Source organism: Candoia aspera, chromosome 10, assembly GCF_035149785.1.
Source record: "Candoia aspera isolate rCanAsp1 chromosome 10, rCanAsp1.hap2, whole genome shotgun sequence".
Lineage (NCBI taxonomy): Eukaryota > Metazoa > Chordata > Lepidosauria > Squamata > Boidae > Candoia > Candoia aspera.
The window spans coordinates 13,593,406-13,613,873 of NC_086162.1; the positions used below are offsets into that span (position 1 = coordinate 13,593,406).

At 40.7% G+C, this 20,468-nt stretch overlaps 1 protein-coding gene and 1 long non-coding RNA gene across 2 annotated transcripts in view; both read right to left on the minus strand.

The window, feature by feature from the left end:
- LOC134503320 (uncharacterized) overlaps positions 1-20,468 on the minus strand; it is a 136,696-nt gene that overhangs the window by 17,351 nt on the left and 98,877 nt on the right. The window lies entirely within an intron of this gene.
- Positions 1,293-18,608, minus strand: YTHDF2 (YTH N6-methyladenosine RNA binding protein F2). Its single transcript, XM_063311756.1, has 5 exons — positions 18,412-18,608; positions 18,023-18,047; positions 16,005-16,084; positions 9,503-11,089; positions 1,293-2,200 (listed from the first exon to the last, which is right to left on the minus strand). Exons 1-5 carry the CDS (start codon positions 18,436-18,438, stop codon positions 2,177-2,179), a joined length of 1,743 nt encoding a protein of 580 aa, XP_063167826.1. The 5' UTR covers positions 18,439-18,608; the 3' UTR covers positions 1,293-2,176.

Here is a 20,468-nt window from a genome sequence, read left to right on the forward strand (position 1 = left end):
CAACCTTGTTTGTCTTAAACATTCTCCAGATGATGGGTTGGCTTTTATTATTTTTGATCTTGAGTCCCAGTTTTATTATTGTGATGTATGGTGTGGTTTTTTTAATATGATTGTATTTATTTTCAATCCCAATTACATATCGGGGAGTTGTATGCTGCTCAGAATCAGCTGAGGACAGTAGTTTATAAGCCCTGTAAGCAAGCAAGCAAGCAAGCAAATAAATAAATAAAAGATTACTGCCTAGATAGGAGACCATGCTGAGTTTCATTTATAGAATACAATAAAAATATTTGATACTATTATTCCGAAATTACTAAGGAAAAAAAAGCTAAAAATTGAGACAAAACCAGGAAAATCTCAAAACATTAATTAGCGATGTTGGAACAATTCTTTGTTTCTTTATCGTTGTTTTCCAAGCTCAAGTTATCTATCACCACAAGAATTAGAAATGTTAAAAATGGGAACAACAGTAGTAGCAGCAGCAGCAGCACTAATCTATGTGCCCCAAATACTTCATCTTACCCAGGCCACCTTTTACAATCTCATGAGATGAGGACTAGTGGATTTAGCTAAACAAGTAACTGGCAGCCAAGAGGAATCCTGAGACTGACAACTATGGATAAGGCAAAAGAAGAAATGGTAAAAGGTATTAAATATGAATTTGACAAAACAGATATTTGTATCTATTTATCTTAAAAATCTTCTCTATGAAATCCTAATAGAGAAACACATCGGGATTGAAGAAAAGTATACAAATTGTAGTTCGTTTCCTTTTAAGGACAGAGTGTCTGTTGTTTAGCAGGCCTGCTCTGACTATAGACACCCCAGCACTCCCCTCTTCATATTATCTTATGTGTCAACTCTGTTCTGATATGACATTTTATGTGAGGAGGGTGTCAAGTCAACATCAGCCACACTATGCTAGTTTTTTCAAGCTTTGGGCAAGTATTTCACCAGGAAACCCACAAAAGTTAAAGTTGTGGAAGTGGAGCCTCACTACAGCACCAACATGAGAGACCTCTACCACAGTATAAAGTAGGCCAAGAGTTAAAAATACTGGCCTGTTAATTTGGAAAGAGAGCTAATTCATATCAGTTGTTGACATCAAGTATGAGTGTTAAGGTAACAGTAGAGCAGCAATTCCCGGAGCTGTTAAATTAAGAAGTGAACTAGGCAATAAACAGCAGACTGAAAAGCCCTACTCTAGCTGATTATGGGTGCACTTATTCCTCGTAATACTATGTATGAGCATTAAAACACTGGCCTACCCACTAAATACTAAGGCCAAGAAGTGATGCTCAACAGGATCTCACGTTTATTATTGAGAAGTGATTAATGGTGAAAGAAAGGCATCACCCATTCCTCATTGGCTTAACAAGAAAACTGAAGAAACATTCACTACACAGTTTACAATATTTTTTTCTTCCAAAATTAATTTTCCTGTAAACAAACAAGTTTTTACCACTGTTCTCAGCCTTCAAATCAAATCAAGCCAGACTTAATCTGTAATCCATATAATGCACAAGAACAGAACATTTCTTAGGACTCTTCGTATTTCACTTTTGAGAGAGAAAATGAACCACCCCTCAGACATGACCTCGTAGACAAATCCCATTCAATTCTTCTAGGCATAAAAAACTCAAAATTCTTCATAAAATTCCTCTTCCAGTCCATGGAAAAAAAAAGTTACTCATTCCACTTTCCATGGTGGATGTCCAAAAGAAAGTCACAACTCGGTGTTCCAAGTGCAAATATCAAAAAAACCAGGAGGAAGAGGGGTTCAGAAGGCCAGGAAACCAGGTAAGCGGCAGATTTAAAAATTAGAGAAAAAAAGGCATATGCCACTTGCGGACTTTAAAATCCGATAACATAGTAAAAAGACAAAAAAAAAAAACCCCAAAAAACAAAGCGTATGCTCTGAAATCACAACCAAAGCCAAAAGAAAGGGGACAGTTTTCACCTCTACTCTACCTAGAAGGGATTTTTTGTTTTTGTTTTTTAAGTCCTATGTCTCTTGTGAAATTTCAATATTTTTTTTTTAAACTGTACGTTTATAAGAGTTTGTATGGAGTCAATGAAATAAGTCCTAATTCTTTCTGGTGTGGTCTTTCTTCCTTTTGAAAGATATCTGAGATGCATCATCTCTGTTGCAGTCTCTGTGAAAGGGCCCAGCATTTTATTTGACACGGCCTTGACGTTCCTACAGGAAAGAGAGCAGAAGAAAACAGAGACTGTTAGTGGATGGAAGTATGTAACACTTTAAATGTTATCTCCATTATTGAAATGGATTACAATGACAACAGATTAAGATACAGCGAGGCATTTTTCCCTATTCTGAACCTCCTATAATTAAATACCTGTTTTTGCAAATTTTCATATTTAAAACACACAGCTTCTGAAACAAACCAAGTTACAAAATAACCCTTTCATATATGCCTTCTCCCTGTATATTCCGATACTGTGAAATATCATGCAAATAAATACGAGCTTGCATACATTTAACGAAACGATACACTGATCTTTACCGTCATAAGAATAAAAACTGTCATGTAAACTAGTATGCTACCCCATGACATTGCTCACAATTACAACTGTCACAGTTTACATAGGCAAACGATCACTGATAAATTCCCCTCAAAGCTACCTGTTTCAGGAGAAGGAACGGCTGCGCCTCTCACCTCTTCCTACTCCAAAAGCAGCACGTAAACCTGTCTGGTTTCCCTGGGATTTCTTTTCCCCATGAAATGCATGTGTGCGCGTATTATGTAGGGTAGGGTTTGTCTAGAAATTTTAAGTTCGTAAGTTCTGATATTCTCTAGGCAGCCTTGGACAAAATCAACTTTAACCTATGCCCACAGAATAAAATGATGCCACAGAAAACCTTCTAGCACTTTCAGTCAAACAGCAGAGACTATAATCATGTTATTTGGTAAGGTCAATTCTGAAAGAGGGCTTAATCTACACAGACTAGTGCTCCTTCTCACCAGAGATAGACGTTTGCAGACCACTCTTGCTAATTCTGTGGCAACAACAGAAGGCAGCAAGATCAGCTTCTACTGACTATGCCCGTGAGAGGAAGCGATGTTCATTCAGTCTAAAAGATCAAGACTAGTGGCCCTTGGCAAGAAGTATAAGCAAATCTATTAGCTATTCAAGCATGACCAACTCCTTCTCTTTAAGTGATTCAGAACCCTGTGCTGGTTGGCTATCACACACTGATATCAAGACAGGGATGACAGCAGTGCAGATACTGTCCCTACATACAGCTGAAGGAACAAAGATAAGATTCAAGTTATAGGTCGAGCCCAAGTTTCAGGGAATTGAATAGGATATCACCCGTTGGCAAAGCTATCTACTAGTCTGTTTAATCAATGCTCGCTATCACTGAGAATTTTTTGGACCAAAACTCTGGAGATGGAGAAACTGTAAATCCTAGAGCAAGAGTGAACCATCTGCCGCCCAATCCCAGGCTTTGGACTACAGCCTCATAAACCATGACCGCTGGTCATGATGGCTGAAACCTATGGGAGTTATAGTCCAAAATACATGGAGGACACCACATTGCTTATGCCTGGCCTAAATGCTTAAACCATACAGGAAACAGATTTAAGAGCTGTCCAACAATCCTCATTTCTTTTAACTTGAGCTGGTAACAGGTGGCCGCACCTGTTTTGAAACAATATGCCTTGGTTATCAAATTAGAGATCACAACTAGAACTTCTGAATGTCTCAAATGTAACACGTTCTTGCCCCCCCCCTCTCAAAACAGGATCTTAAGATATGTTCAGACCCTGATCTACCTTTCTCAGGGCCAAGTCAACTATTTCCTAGAAGACTTTTCCTTTCCCCTCCCCATTACCTTTTTCTTCTTTGCTACTGCATATCCTTTTTGACTGAGAGCCTAAGGGTAGGAATTGCCTTTCATTATTTTGTAAATAAATTGCACTAGACATCTTTTAGGCTCAGGGGTGAATTTATTTACAGCATTTATACCCTGTACTTCAGTCAGAAAGGTTTCAGTGCAGCTTATAGATCAGTAAAACTAGAAATTCCAGCCAGCAAGCATAAAGTCTGAAATGACACAACAGATAAGGATAAATTAATGGTATAAAAAGGAAACAGGAATACTAAAATGACATTTCTTAATACAAGGATCTTAGTCTGCCAGAGTTCACTGGAATGGCTATGAGGGAGGAAATAAAACCCAATGTATACCCAAAAATAAACACTTTACTTGTAGGAACAGAGCTCTTCGAATATAGTTAAATATACTGCTATCAGTGGTCTAACTATGTCTTGTTTCAGAAATGTGAGAAGGCATTTATTCCAGAAGGCATTCTCTGCTTTTCCATTTGTTTTGTTAATATTGTTCTGTGTTTTATGTATTACAATTTCAAACACAGATTTATTCCAGGTAATCCATACTGAAAAGTGTGAATGTGAAAGAAGAAAAGTCACATAAACAAAATTTAATCTCTCCAGTAAAATATTTTTTTTTGTCTTTAAGAACAGGGAAGCTCAGAGTAATGCTTGCAATGCTTCCTTACTCCATTGTTTTCTGAATTTTGTGCACTGCACAATGTTAGTGCTGGCAGTGATAGCACTTTTTACACACCACAACACAACTGCCAGTCTGCTGCTGTGCTGTTGTTGGCAATGTTGTAAAATGTGGATTGCGTAGATTAGACGTGAATTGTATTATGAAGTTTTTGTATTTTTTTGCAATTTTTATGCAGGGGTTCCCTGAGACCTGAAAATTATTTCAAGGTTCCTTCAAGGTAAAAAGGTGAGAAAGGTTGCTCTAATCAGTTGCTCTATATTTATTCTATTCAGAATCTTTCCGTCAGGATCAATGGAAGTAGACACTTTGACCAGTACAAAATAGGGTTTAACTAATACCTTGTTTTATTCCATACCGTTTGTTTGGCTAGTAGGCAGGCTGATGGCCGCAACATATAAATGATTTTTTTTACATAATCTAATCATATTACAATGTGTTATTCCAATTTAAGCTAAGATTGGATTTACCAGTCACCATTTAATGTAAGATTCCTTCCTTACTAGAAGAAAAGTAAAATGCCACAAAGTACAATGCTACTTAAATAACCTTATGCAGAGTTCTGTGGAAGAAAGTACACAGCTTTCAGACTTTTATAATAACCAGGAGTTTGAGTTATATATGAAATGGATCCACATGCAGCACATGGCAAGAAAGCCCAATAATCAGACCAGACATTACCCCAACAACTGATTTTTATACAACCTCAAATCTGAGAGGCAGTCTCTCCTGTTTAATACTGAAATCCCCTTTATTTTAATTCAACCATGTTTTAATACAAAATTATAAATGCCATAACCTGATAAACTACTGTATTATCAGGAAAAGCTTGCTCCTGATAATTATTGTACAAATTTGATGATACAATTTGAATGCATTGTGAGTCACAGTGTAGCACTGTTCTGCTATTGCAAAAGTTTAATCTATATATAAAGTCCAGCTATGGTTGGGCCACATAAAACACGTTTTAGGTTTGCAGCCTCATACCTACATTCTCACTCACTTTGCCATGAATCCCAAAATGGAACAAACTATACCTATGCATCTGCAGTGAAGTACTGTAAGTCAATTGCCTGCATATTATTTGAGGAAACTACTTCTGCTCCCACAAGACAGCCTCCATGTTCTCCCCAAACACCCAGTTTCAGATATACCATAATGCCTGAAATGACCAATCTTAAGATGGATGAAGGTGTCTGTAGAAGATGAGGGAGAATCAGCAATGCTGTCTTGTACCAAGGAAAATGCTTTCCACTTATCCAACATGCATTTGTATATGCCCTCTTGCACACTGAACCCAATTCAAAGATAATTTAACTCTTCACCCAGGCCTTTGGTGAGAGAGAATGAAACCTTCACTTTATTCCATCTGGTTTGTTCTGCTTGCCATCTTTTATCTTTATCTGTTTTATTGATTGTATAGTTTTTTTTTTACTTGTGAGCCCTGCAAGTTGTTGAGAGTCAGGTGGCATACAAATTTAATTACTATTAGTAATAGTAGTCATAATAAAAACTCATGTTTAAAAGTTTTAAGAATTTTCAGCATTATACCTATTTTTATATGTTCAAAACAGATTTCTAGTTATTTATCTTTTTTATTTTATGCCCTATCTTTTTGCCCATTAGGCATTCTAGGCAGAATTATGTCTGAACTGTCCATGAGAGCTGGCATAAAATCAGGAAACACCCAAAGCCTTCTAGATAAGCACAGAGAAATATTTATTTTACTTCTTTATCAAGAGCCTTTATATATTGCGCCAATTGCACGACTTTTCTATCCTTTCCTAAGCTGTATTTTAGATGCCTATGGGTACATCTCAAAACAAACAAGCTTATTCTAGTCAAAGAACAGCTACAAACTGAAAGCTCAAAGCTGTTTTGCCTCATGGCTCCCCTTATCACTTCAACACAAGAAATAACCTGGTCCTGCTATGCTGTTCAAAAATGAAATTAAAATAACATGAAAAGGTGCATGAACACCTGAATAGCTTTTTCGAAGGTTACAAATGGTTGAGAAGTCAAGGGGAGGAGGATACTTCATCTCTCCCTCCCCTCTCTCAAGTCAACTATATCAAACTACTACAAGGGGAAAGGGTAGAGCCTTTTTGTTCCTCAATGTCTAGCTCAGCTTGGCAATTATTGTTGACTTTGGTTAATCTGATTTACATTACCTAAGTGTGTTTTGTCAGAAAGGCAAATAGAATACGGAATGCAAATCATCAGGCAAATTCTTAAAGCTCAAATATGTGCTTTGTTGACACAGTTCAGAATATCAGGAAAATATATGCAATACAACCCTACATAAAATATTGTATCTGTAATTGATGAGCTGGGAATAAATAATTAGCAGGCTTCCTGATGCCAGCAGAAGTGCCAGTACACACTAAATTAGATAATTTATTTTTGCTATTAAGCAACATAAAATATTTTATACATAAACATTTATAATAATGCAAATAGAAAAACTCCTTTTTTCAAAAGTTGGACAAGGCTGAGGAAATAATTTGCAGGAATTCACTAGAATAAAATAATTCAATTAATCGGTGATTTCATTTTAAGGCTACAGTTCTGGGTTCTAACTTACTGATAGGATGTTACAGTTTCAGAATATCGTACCACATCCAGAGAGACTTGGAAGTACAGGTTTTTGCAATATCACAGTGTTATATTCATACTGGAATGAGTTACTAGTTACTAGTACAGAGTTACTAGTAACAAGTGATTATCGAACCGGTGAAACAGTTATAGCTCTTATTTAAAAAAGCTGAAGCTTCAAAGAGTACAAATATATAATTTTAACATTCTGCAACAGTGAGTACAAACAGTCTTAGAAATAGCATTTTATATCCATAAAATCTTTCCCTAAGACAGAAGAGAACTGTATGATGCAGAAACCGGCTCTTGATAAACAACGCTACGGGGCATAAGCATTAATAAATGCTCCTGTCCAGCAAAACTGGAAGCCAACTCCTACTAGACTTGGATTCTTACGGGTTTGTGTCATCCAAAACTGATATGCTGAAGAGCAAATACAAATCCTGTCATTTTAAGGTACTGTGAGAAACAGCTCACTCCGCAGGGAGTACTGAAACAGCTATGTTGGCTTAGTCATGTTGTTTAGAAAATATCTTAAGGTAGAAGTATTTCCTGCTATTGAGGACTCTCAACTCCAGTTAGAGCAACTTCTGGATCTTTTCAGTTCAACCTTTAAATATAAAATGACTTAATAAAATATTTATTGAAAATAATTTTAAGATTAAAAATACTTTCTGGGGGGTGCCTTCAAGTCAGTGTTGACTCCTAGAGACTGCCTGGACAGGTCCCTGCAGTTTTCTTGGCAAGATTTCAAAAGTAGTTTGCCACTGTCTCCTTCCTAGGGCTGGGAGAGAGTGACTGGCCCAAGGTCCCCCAGCTGGCTTTGTGCCTAAGGCGGGACTAGAACTCGGGGTCTCCTGGTTTCTAGCCTGGTGCCTCAACCACTACACCAAATTGGTTCTCTATTAAAAATAGAGGGATCAAGTACATTCAGTAATACATTTCTGGTCTGCCATTTTTCATGCCTGTATTTTCTTTACTACTTTGAATCTCCACAACTAATTTTAACATTAGTTTTGCTTTTTCCTGATGCTTTGTTGACATGGTTACCCTAAAAATATTACTCCTATGTCTTCACACTTCTGAGAACTACAAATGATAATAATTTTTAGTTTAGAGAGCACGGCAGTATACATTAATCCAGAGTTTCCCAACCAGGGTTCTGTGGAACCCTAGGGTTCTGCGAGAGGTCACTAGGGGTTCCCTGGGAGATCATGATTTAAAAAATTCTTTCAAATTCAGGCCACTTCACCTTAAAGAGGTCAGTTTCATTCTTTATTTTCAGTTTAAGAACACTGTTAGTGCATATATATACAGGCCTACCCATGAAACAAATACAATAATTTTGTAACTTCTGGCTTATCTTTGAGCCTGAATGGGCAGGGGTTCCCCGAGGCCTGAAAAATATTTCAAGGATTCCTCCAGGGTCAAACTGTTGAGAAAGGCTGCATTAATCTTTCCATGCCACTGCCACAACTTTGTTATGTACTACAATAAGGTCCACTAATGTCACTGTAACTACCATGTGATTAAGTTAGCCTAAATCCTAACCATATAGGTTAGGATCCATAATCCATATAAGCAAATTCATGTTTCAGCATAAATATCAGGAGGACCAAAAAAAAAAAAAAAAAACAACCCCCATCCCTATGATTTTTCAAAACATATTAAGATAAACTAGATAAATCTGTATCTCAAATAAAGGGCTTGGATATGAAGAACTACATAGCTAGTTCCAAATGCCCAAGGTTGAGTTGTTTTCTTGCACAGTAGCCTCATGTCATGTGACATACCTTAAAAAAAAACTTTTAAACAAGTTGGGAGGGGACAGCTGTCATTCAAAGGTCAAACATGTTGTTAATAACTAGGGTATGCCCCTTAGTAGCTTTCAGAATGCTTCAGTGGTCCACTGATTAGCAATTCCTCATCAGTTAGTGCCTCAAAAAGCAAAGAGATAACTGTAGAATGTAAACTTGATTTTATTTCTTTAATTAAAAAACTGTGACACTATAAGCTGGAGGAATCGTGCCAAGATATTGACTGAAAAACATTTCCACCCATAATTCAGTTTACTTATGAATAAGGCTATGTCCTTTTGTCCAGGGCATTTCATGTGGAATGGAAAAGTCTACTTACTACTACAGGTTTAAATATAATGCTCTTCTATGCTACACAAGCTTATTACAATTCTGCTAGAGCAGATTCTAGGTTAAATGCTATTCCCACAACTTATACTTAATGATAACCCCTTCAAACTTACTTGGGGATTGGTGTTCACAGCCAACTCTATCCAATACAGTAACATCTAACTCCCCTTTACTTCTCTTCCCTAACTGTTCAACAAGTTACCTTTTTCACATTTTCCTCCTCTTCCTGGCGTTTCTCATAGTGTGAGAAGTCATCAAAGATGGAAGTGGTGTGCTTGTAAGTAGCAATGATTTTCAGCACCTGTTTAGCCTTTTCCAGAGGCACCTCCTGAGTGTCCCTGGAGTTGGTCACTGGTTTATTCTCATTGTTCTCTAGGCGAATGTGCCGCAGTTGGCTATTGGGAACGTCCTTCACAAAAATCCACCTGACATCAAATCGTCCCTTCCATTTGTCCTGGGACCACACGCCAGCGCATGTATTGTAGTCCACAGCAGATTTCATTTCTGCAACTCCACAGAAATGACCACTGCCATTGACACTGAACAGTAAGTAAACAGGACCTTTTCCGTTCATGGACCGATAAGCAGCATCCAGTCTCTTATTACCATGCTCTGTACTGCACCAGATGTTATATTTAATGGAGCGGTGGATATCATCTTCAGAATAACTCTTGATAATGAAGACCCTACCATGTTTTGGGTTCCAGTCAAAATCCTTTGGGTTATAGTTGTTGATAGATCTCAACTTCTCCAAGACAGGGTGTGGCTCCAAAGGTGCAGATCCAGATGTGGTTTGAGACTGTCCTACTGTATTACCATCAACTCCATTTTGGCCAAACCCATTTCCACGGTTACGAGGTGCAACCCAGCGGGCAGGCTGAGCTGCCTGTTGCTGAACTGGCAACTGAGTTGGTTGGGGTGGTGCAGGTGGCAGAGGTTGTGGCTGTTGTCCTGCTGAAGGTTGCATTGCTGGTGGACTGTTATTCATCTGCTGACCCATTGGTTGGGGAGATATTTGGGTTGGTGGCTGACCAATATTCTGAACTAAAGCCTGGGAAGGGTTTTTTGCCACTGGTCCTTTATTATCCCAAGTTCCAATGTCCATATTATGTTTAATGGGGGGTGGTGGAAGACTTGAACCTGCAATTCCATTCTTGGTCTTCAATTTGGGCTGCTGTTTTGCAGGTTTGCTTGCAATATCAGCCCACGATGTTGGTTTGGGAGGAGCAATAGTAGCTGGGGGCAAGCTATTAGAAGTTGCAATATTACTGGCAAGAGACCCAGTGCCAACAGCAGAGCCAACAACTTTTGGGACACTGCTTGCTACATCAGTGCTGCCTAGTTTCAAGGCTGCCATTCCTTGGTCTATGGTATTCATGCCAGGTGCCTTATTCAAGGTCTCATTAGCAAAAGCTGACTGTCCATCAATCATAGCTCCACCCAATGAACTTGGTGCATAAGCATAGTTGCTACTATATCCTGAACTTTGAGTTGATTGCCCCTGAGAACTGTTATTACCCCAAGCAGAGAAGTCAATTCCACTTGGAAAAAAATTAAAGCCATGCTGTCCAAGAAATGGTGTGCTGCCAAGGGCCCCTGGCTGTCCAAACATGGCATCTGGGAGAAAATGAGGCTCTCCATTGCTTAGCTGTCCATAAGAGGTCAAGTAGGGCATGGGTGGATCACCCCCAGTAGACCAAGCAGCTTCACCCAAGGAGTAGGAAAATCCAATGGATGGGCTGTAATAATTCGGCATGTAGGAATCTGACATTGCAGTATACGCGTTGTTCTGGAAGAAAAAAGCAAGAACTAGAGAGTTAGACTGAATAGCACATACTGTAGCATGAAAACTAGATTACATGCATTTATAGATCATTCTTCCACATTATCCTTTCAAGCCAAAATTATTCTTTATAATCCAGAGCTACATCAAAAAGTGAGATACTGATTTCAGAGCACCTGAGAAAATGAAGCCATGCTACATTTTATCCAAACCTCAAAAAGAAATTCAAGCAGCATTCTTACCACAGAAACACTGTCTAATGTGTGGGGGGGTTGTACTTTTTAATCTATGTAGCACTTTACTGAAGTATAGCTGGATGTTGAAATACATAGGAAGATCAATTACAAGTAATGTTAGCCTGCTTCCTTTTCAAAAAGGAGCTACTGAAATTTAAACTGTTATTTGTAAATGGACCAGAAAATTTAAATATGTCATACTTCAAAGGCCTAACGGAAAATAGATTTAGGCTTGAACTAAATTCATTCTCCATCAGTTGCCCTAGCCCCAGTTGCCATTACATATCCCCCCAGAAACAGGACAGGCTTATGTAATCAAGAACTTTCCTGATTTCTGGAACACGTTTTTCAGCATGTATCCAACTGCATCCAAGGAAGCATGCTGGGGAGACTACAGTACCAGGAATGATTAACATGTACAATTTCAAGTAATATATATTAAGCCAACATGACATTAAGATGCAAAATGGCTAAATATTACAAAAAATATGAAGTTTCAAATTGCTACAGAAGTGCTTAGGCATTAATGATTTTAGTAAACACAGCTTCTCCACTCTTCTGTGTAGATAAGAAATCTTCAGTCTGGACCGATAACTCATTATACCACCAAACAAAATCATCTATCTGTAATTACATGAATTATGCAAAGCAGTATTTTAATAACTAAGAACTTTCCAGGTGAACCTCTGCCCACTTACCTCACAGAATATTATTATTATTTTGTACTTCTCTCAGCAAGTATAATGTTTTAAACAAGCGTGAGCAGAATCACACATATACAGTAAATATATCTGCACTTTTTCTGAGCAAGGAAAAATAAAAATGGAAGCAGCGGTGTTGGACAGCTCCTCTGAACTTCTCATAAGGTTTTTGTTTTCAAAAGAGCCCTTACCAATTCTAAAAGTTTAGTATTGTTTGAGGCTATTTCTATGGAATTGGCTACGTTGTGAGCTAGTATTTGTTCAAGGCCATCAGGTAAGAATTGGCACCTGACTTCTTTGAGAACAAAAGTCAACAAGTTAATTGATCGCTTGATTATAGAACACAAGATGTTGCCTCCACCTCAGCAGAAACATTTTAACTTTGGAAAGCTGCTACAGTCACTCAAGCATCCCTCTGCCTGACTTATTTGTTCAGTAGTATCACACTAACTGAAAGGGCTGGTTGTTTCCTTTACGCTATCTTATGGACTGGGAATCGAGCAGGTTTTAAATTTTGAAGTCATTTAAACTAAAATCCTAATCATGCAGGGCTGTCAGCTCAAAGGAACCCCTTGCTGCGTTATTCTGCACCTGGGAGACACCCCTAAGCAGTGAGGCACAGGTGAGCTGACCAAGTGGTTTGAGGAGAAAGCAATTCCACGTATCTCCCCAAAGTAGCAAGAGTAATGCAAATTAAAGTATTATCTAAGTGAAATCTTGGACTATGCTTTACAAGCCAGCGAGCACTCCAAAAAAGATATAGAGGGAATGGCTCACCTATTATATGTCAATACTAAATTTCTTCACAACAGAATATTATGACTTCCTAACCAAACCATTGGAAACACCCTCAGATGTGCCTTGAATGGAATTAATTGGCATCACAGGGAAGACAGTCAATGACCACAGGAAGCTATCACTTCATCATGCAGTGCAACCACTAAAACCTCTGAATTTCACAGGTGTGTTAGCTCAGATTTCAGAATCCAAAAAATCAGTGGCAGCTCTGCACTATGAACAGCCTCAGACATAACAGTAAACGGCAATCCTCTGCTTATGGTACTAAAGCATAGGTATAAATAGCATTATATTGTAAGTAAGTATAACACTTAAGCACTAGAAACAAACCAGCCAGCTGAATGAAGAGTTAGTGATTTCTTGATCTTGAAATGCTTAAAGGAATTACACTCCTTTATAAAGGGGACATCTAGGTCTGAACATTAAAAGAAGCCTCTGCTGATCATCAACTGCCCAACAATTGTTCTAAAATGATGCATAGGAATGACGATGTCCCAACTTCACTCAACTGATTATTTAAGCATGATAACAGCAACTGAGAAATACGGTAATTCCATAATTATACTTGCTATGTGACCAATAAATTAATTAAACCCAAACATCAGATGGCTGAATATAATGCATGTTTAATGTGAGGCCAATGTTTTATTTCTGTAACTTTATTTGTAAATAAAAGTGCACCTGAAGTGCACTTTAAAAACAAAATAGCTTCCTAAAGGACCAATTGTTTTAATAACAAAGAGATTCAATAAGCCTACCAGACTTTCAAAAATATCATTAAACAGAGGGTAAGACTGAGTATGGTACTGCACACCACAAAAATGTTTTAAATATTAACTGAAATTAGTTGGAAATGGATTTTGCCATTACCTGCACAGATTAAGGATATAGCCTGATGTAAAAGACCTCCTAGAATGCCTCGGAATGTCAAAACACCCATAAAGCTTTCTGATGATTGAGGTAATGACAAAGCTCAAATGCATGAGTATTTTATCAAAATTAGATTAGCAGTGCAGACTATTGTCACCTATTGCTTAACCAGTAATATTCCAATTTACAACAGGAAATTAAAAGGTCAATAAGGTAGCATCCTTTCCCAACAACAACTTGCAGAGATGGCACTCTGCTATCACTGCTAGGAGTAAACTACAATGGAACAGCAATAAAATAGCTTACAAATTAACGGTTAGTCAGCGTGTGTCTGTGTGTGTATACACACACACACTCACACACTAAATCAAGTTAGCTTAGGACCTATCTTTTAAACACAGCATATTCTATTTAAACCTGAACACAGACAAGTTGACATTTAGAGATCTGATCTTGTTTTTTAGATATTTGGAGGAAGGAGGGGGGTCATTCCCGTCAACAGTAAGAGATTTATTATAGGAGCCCCACTACAAGTTCAACTTGTGCACTTTTTTATAACTGACAAGCAGCCAAGAAACTGGGCAATGAAAAGGCTTATTTTAGATCAGATACAACACAAAAACTGAATTGGCTTTGAACAATTATTTTTGCCTTGAAACAGAAAAGACAATGCACTGCAACTGGATCTTGGAAGAGATCAGAAATAACTAATCACACATTATCCATCTTTCAGAATTAATAAGTTACACAGCAATCCACTGTGTGAGAATTTTTGAAAAAAGCTCAATTACCTCCCTACCCTGACACTTCTTGGTAACTTTCCATATATAGCATCATAAAGGCCAATCAGTTCCTCATACGAAGGCCTGTTCATTGAACATTAAGTGAAAACCTGCATCACATGCCCTAAGTATGCTCACAACACCTCCCCCCCCCCATACAATCTAGGTCCTGTTGTAAGTTACCGGGAATAACTAGAACTGAAGCAATCAACAACTGACAGAAAATTGGGACATTCAGCTGTACAGGTTATAGTCCACCCCAGCTATCTCCTATAGCTGGAGCCTTAGTGCACACTTTTCTATGAAGTTCTCAGATGAAAAGATTGCTGCTATTTCTCACTTTAAAATTGATCCTTATCTCTTATAACTTTTATAACTTGAAAGCTGGCCTACAAATTTGTAGTTCACCTTCCTTTCAAGACCTCTCAAAAACTGCACTTATCTATTATGGTATATACTTACCTGTGGACCCAAGAATATTTTACAACAGCATTGCTCATCCTGATGCCTTCCAGCTATGTTCAGACTACAGCTCTCATTCTCCAATTGTTGGCCATGAGCAATGACTGCTGCACAATGCTGGCATGCGACCATGTTGCTGGGCACTAGAATCCAACATCATGCAGAAATTTCTAGGGTGCCGTTCCAAATGATGGAACCCTTTCCCCAAAAATCCCTGCAAAAGCTTGGACGTAGGAAACTATCTGTCACTGTTGTCCTTTCAGTAATCAAAGGAGACTGATTTAGAAACTAGAAGACCAAATCTAACTATGCATCCAAGTACTTCTCAACACTTTAAAAATTGCTGAGAGTCTAAAAAGTTGTTTAGAACAACCACGGGTAGGTAAAAAGGGCAACATCTGTTTTGACTCTTGAGGACCGAAAGTCATTTCCATGCAATTTTCTTGGCAACTATGCAGGGAAAAAAAATGCCATTGTGATTATTTGGGATATTCTTTCAACTTCCTGGTTTAGTTTACAGCTCTTATATAGCACTAACAAGACCCATCCCTATTTAGCGTTTGGGGATCAGCCAAGATCAGCTAGGTAAGAGAACATATTCTACATAGACTCTACTAGCTCTCAACTTCCTTATAATATTAGGCCTTACTAGATCTCAGTAGAACTGGGTTAAGATCCAAAAGCTAATTATGGCAAGGTACTTAATTTCAATTATAATTCATTTACTCATTTCTACAAATTAATGATGCTTATTACAGTACAGGGTAAATATAGCTAGGATAGCGTAGGTCAGCCTATTTTAAATATACTTACTACGAAATTCAGAAAGTTCTGTAGAAAATTATTCCTTACTGTATTAAAGTCTTGGTCTCACTGAAGAGGCTTAAAAGATTTATAAAGTACAAGACGCTGCTATAAGCGGTTAGCAAGCAATAATAGCTAATCAGTGAGTGAGCTGAGTATAAAATATCAAAACAGAGAAATAAACTAAAAACTAGATGGCATCAGAAAAAGGGATTGACTAAAAGCAAAGCACACCATTAAACAAATAAGTACATTTTCTAGCACTCACCGGTCTGGCCTGAGGACTCAAGTAAGGTTCAATATCATCATCATTTAAGCTGTCTTTCTGATGTACTGATCCATTTTGCACTAAAAACAAATGTTTTAACAAGGGTTATTCAACACTGATATGAATGTTCAATAATTTAAGGGAGGTGGGATTGAAGAACTTTTTGTCAGAAATTGAACATGTTTAAGATTACCTATTACTGCTCAAGGATAAGAGAATACACTCACTTCTCATAGTATCCATCTGTTTCATTGGTGATTGCTGGTAGGCAGTGAGGTTAAATTAAGTCCTGAAAATATATAGTTTTTCTAAAAAGTTCCAATATATTTTACTAAAGACTACAGTAAACCTGGGAGTTGGGTGGTATACAAATTAAATAAATAAATCCTTCATATGTGACAGACCCCCACTCCATGATGATCTAAGTCTTCAAGGGAAGCTTTATTTGACTAACATATTGGGGGGAAGGGCATAAAGCCTATCATCCAATATATGGTGGACTGTCAAGCAGAAGACAATGTTACCTCTTCCTGCTGTACCAAGAGGCAGGACTGTAACTAATTAGGTGGAAATTACAGAGAAATAGACCAATCAAGTCCACATGTAAGCCATGGCTTGTTTTAAGCATGAGCACACATAACATACTATCGAAATCAAAAACCACATTATGGCTTAGCATGATTTGAGAATCCTACCGTCTATGGCACAGAAGCTTCCTAAGAGCAAGAGTTTTTTCAATGATGGAGCAATATTCCTAAGAGGAACTCTTTTTTGTTTGCTTCTTTCTCTACAAGTAGAAGCTAACCATCTCTCAAGGATGTTGTAGACACCTCTATGCATCTGAGGAAGTCAGCTGCAGCCCAGAAAAACATGTGCCTTTTAATAGAATCTGCTAGTCAGTAAAGTTGCTACCAGATTCCTGATGTTTTCTCAAGAACATTATAACTGCAAATTCAGCACTATACAAAGGGCTCAGATTGAATGACCTCTAAGTTCCCTTCCTTTGTTTGGATTTTAAGCTTCTGAACTAATAATGGAGCTCACAAGCACTTCCCCTTCTGACAATCCAAGTCATATTTACAGGCATTTCAAGACAAGAGAAAGAAAGCATGCATGGTTTTCAAGGAGTTTTAATTCTGCTTGTGGAATCCATAAATTGGGCCCCTGAGGCAGTTGACTTTGCACACTACTCTCACTTCAGCCTTCAAAGGCTTCATTTAAAGTTAGATGTACTCCTTAAAAAAAGGAAGGAAAGTAACTAATCTTACTCTTACACCTTCATATTTGCTTTCTTATCTAGTGACATCTGATCAGGCCACTCTTTCCCCCTTTGGTTTGAATACTGCAGATCAGCTACCTATCTGCAATAATTAAGAACCAGCAGTTTTAATCAAAAGCCAGCTTTTACTTTAAAAAGTCTGCTGTGAAATGGCCCACCCACTGTGTGTACTTCACAGCAAACCATTCCTTACTTTACCGCCCTTCTGCAAATGTGGGGGTGGGGGATGGGATTGGAGAGAATAAAGATGTATGGTCTAGAGGGGGAAAAAAATCATCTGCCAGAATCAGCCACGGAAACCTTTTAGGTATGTTTCACCCTGCTTTACTTCTGACTCAACTTTTACAGTAATCTACGTCCTCCGGCACTCGCCGCCTTGCCCAGCCAGATAAAAGGACCTATTCACGGACTGCCTTCCGTTTTACAGACCCTAAACTATCCCCGCCAACCAAGTCGCCCATTTTCGGAGTCGCCGGCGGGACGCACATCGGCAGACAGTGCAGAGATTTGAAGCCTCTGATCCCGCGTCTTACCGGGTCTCGCTGTTCAGGGCAACCCCCTTCCTTTTTTCAAAAGGGGGCGAGGGACCCGGACCCACACGGGAGCTCACAGGGGAGAGAAAAGGGGCGCCGAAATTCGGAGTCGCCCTCTTTCTCCCCCTCCCTCCCTCCCTCCCTCGGAGACGGAGGCTCCCCTCAAAAACGGCCGCCCGGGGCCCCCACCGCCGCGGGTTCCTCACCTTTGGTGCCTTGTCCCTTCGGTCTCTGGAGCGGCGGCGACGTCGGCGAGAGCGCGGCAGGAAGAAAGGGGACGGGGGAGAGAAGCGAGAAGTCATGCGGCGGCAAGAACAGGCCCGGCCGGGAAAGGAGGGAGGGGAGGAAGAAGCCGAGCCCCAGCCTAGGCCGCTCCGACCTGCCGGCGGGAGGCGGCGCGGAGGGAGGGCCGGGCTGGGCCGGGCGGGGGTCCGTTTACGGAGGGAGCGACGTGAGGGAAGGAGGAGCGCGAGCCCTTCTCCGTCCGTTTGGCCGCCCCCCAGCTAGGCCTGAAGCCGGGGCCTTTCCCAGCGTGGCGCCCTTCGCGCCTGGGTCGCCGCTCTCTCCCACCGCCGGCCTCCCGTCCCTGGCTTACCTGCTCCAAGAGGCTACTGGCCGACATGGCTCTCCGTTTAGCGGCGGGGCTCCGAGGCGAGCTGCGCGGCGAGGTGAGGGGCGGGGGTGGCGGCAACCGCGGCGGCTTTGTCCGGGGAAGGAGGAGGAGGAGCAGCAGCAGCAGCAGCAGACACACCGCGCGGATCGCTCTCGGCTTCCTGGCGGACTCTGACTGGTTCGCCCCGCCCGCGGCTCCTCCCGCTCGGCTCGCGCTGCGTCGGCGCTCTAGCCTCTCGACGGTCGCCCACAGCTCGCGCTCTATGGTGCTCGCCCCCCGCGCGCGCACTCAAGGGCGGAGAGGAGGGGCGAGAGGGCGGGCACGCGGCCGAAAGGCGAAAGAAGGCACGCGCGTCGAGGGAGCAGGCGCGAAGCCAGGCGGAAGAAGGAAAAAAGGCGCGCGGGGGGGAGAGGGGGCGGTGGCAGCGGAGGTGAGAGAAAAGCACGATGGGTAATGCGCTCGGGGGAGAGAAGCGAAGGGGTGTCGCCAACGCCCCCTCTGGGGGAAGCTTGGAAACGCAGGCAAGGAATTGCCTCGGAAGAAGAAGTTGTGAAAGGTGCGAGCGGCCCTTTCCGCGCGCGTGTACTTCTGTTGACGCGATTTATGGCTTGGATCGGCCCGCATCTTTGCCCAGACGAGTAGCACCGCCCCGAATCTTCCACAGTCCGTGTGCAACCTGGGCATGGTTGCTCGGGCATAAGACTCATGGAGCTGAACGGGGGCTGCGCCTTCTCAAGCGGGCGGACGGCTGCCGGGGGTGGGGTCTGGACGGAGAATCAGGAGGACTGACCGCGGAGACACGGATTGGGCTTGCTGCAATAGAGCAGACGTCCGCAGGAAGAGTTGCTGTGGGTCAAGGGTCTTGGGTGGGATGCAGCTGCTTCCAGGGAGGAGTTATAAATGGTTTTAGTCTATATTTTATATTGGAATTTTATTGTATCGTTATTGTTTTATGCTGTAAACCGCCCAGAGTCCCTCCTTCGGAGGAGATGGGCGATGACAAATCTGATAAATAAAAATAAATAAATAAGCCAAGACATCAAAGCCTTGGTAAAGCCCCATTTCTGCTGTGCTCTAGGTGCGATGGCTATCAGCGACCCTAACTCCCAACTAGCGTCCCCAAATCCCACCTATCTGAAGGACCAAGTGGGGGAAAAGGGGGGGAAGGTACGGTTGGCCTTGGAGCTGAGTTTGACTGTCATGTTTTCTTGGCAGGCTCAAAGTGGTGGTGGTTTTCGCCTACCTGTTTTGCGGACTTCACAGCCCTGGATTTTCCCAGCAACCCTACATCCTTGTATACACCAGGAAGAAACTGGCTTGCCTGCTTAGCTTTCTCTATCTGCCAAAGTTGGCTGACGTTGGTGGATCTTGGAAAGTGAACCCTTCTCCCACTAAGCCTATCAGCACTATTTTTTTTTAAAAAGGGGTTATTTTTCTTCTTTCTTTTGCTTTTGATGGTGAAGGCTGAAGCTGCAATACACTATACTGCTTTTTTTAACCTTTGGTGTGAAAGGGACACCATCCACTTCACATGAGAAAGGGAACATAGATGGGTGTAGGCCAGTGTTTCTCAACCCTGGCAACTTTAAGACATGTGGACTTCAATTCCCAGAATTCCCCAGCCAGCATGTCTTAAATTTGCCAAGGTTGAGAAACACTGGCGTGGACAAGCCAGCACCTGCCCCCTTGTCAAGAAACTCCATTTCCACATTTGGTGGGAGTTCCTCCTTGGTCTTCTTGCCTATGTTTAGTCTCAGCTTTCCAAAGCAACTGGGGAAAATGGTTTTGCTTTGACAGCCAAGAGTAGTCTGACTTTGCTGGTTCTCTTTATCATTTACATTCTTTTTTTTTAAAAAAAGTGATTCTAATTGTATTCCAGCTGGCTTTTGATTGGTTTCAATGACACGAAGAAAAGAATCCTCATCATATGTATAGTTATGCAGCCAGTCTACAGTCCTCCTTCGGGGCAGGGGCCCAGAGTGCCAGCTTCAGCCCTGCTGATTTTCTTTCTGGCAGCCTCTATAGAGGTGACATTGCCT

What these genes read in the sequence shown, in the direction of transcription:
- YTHDF2 (XM_063311756.1), bottom strand. Translation starts at nt 18,438, where the DNA reads ATGTCGGCCAGTAGCCTCTTGGAGCAG. An exon ending in GAAGGGACAAGGCACCAAAG is followed by an intron (nt 16,085 to 18,022) that starts GTGAGGAACCCG and finishes ATTTGTTTTTAG; the next exon opens with TGCAAAATGGATCAGTACAT. An exon ending in AGGAGGAAAATGTGAAAAAG is followed by an intron (nt 2,201 to 9,502) that starts GTAACTTGTTGA and finishes TCTTTCCTGTAG; the next exon opens with GAACGTCAAGGCCGTGTCAA.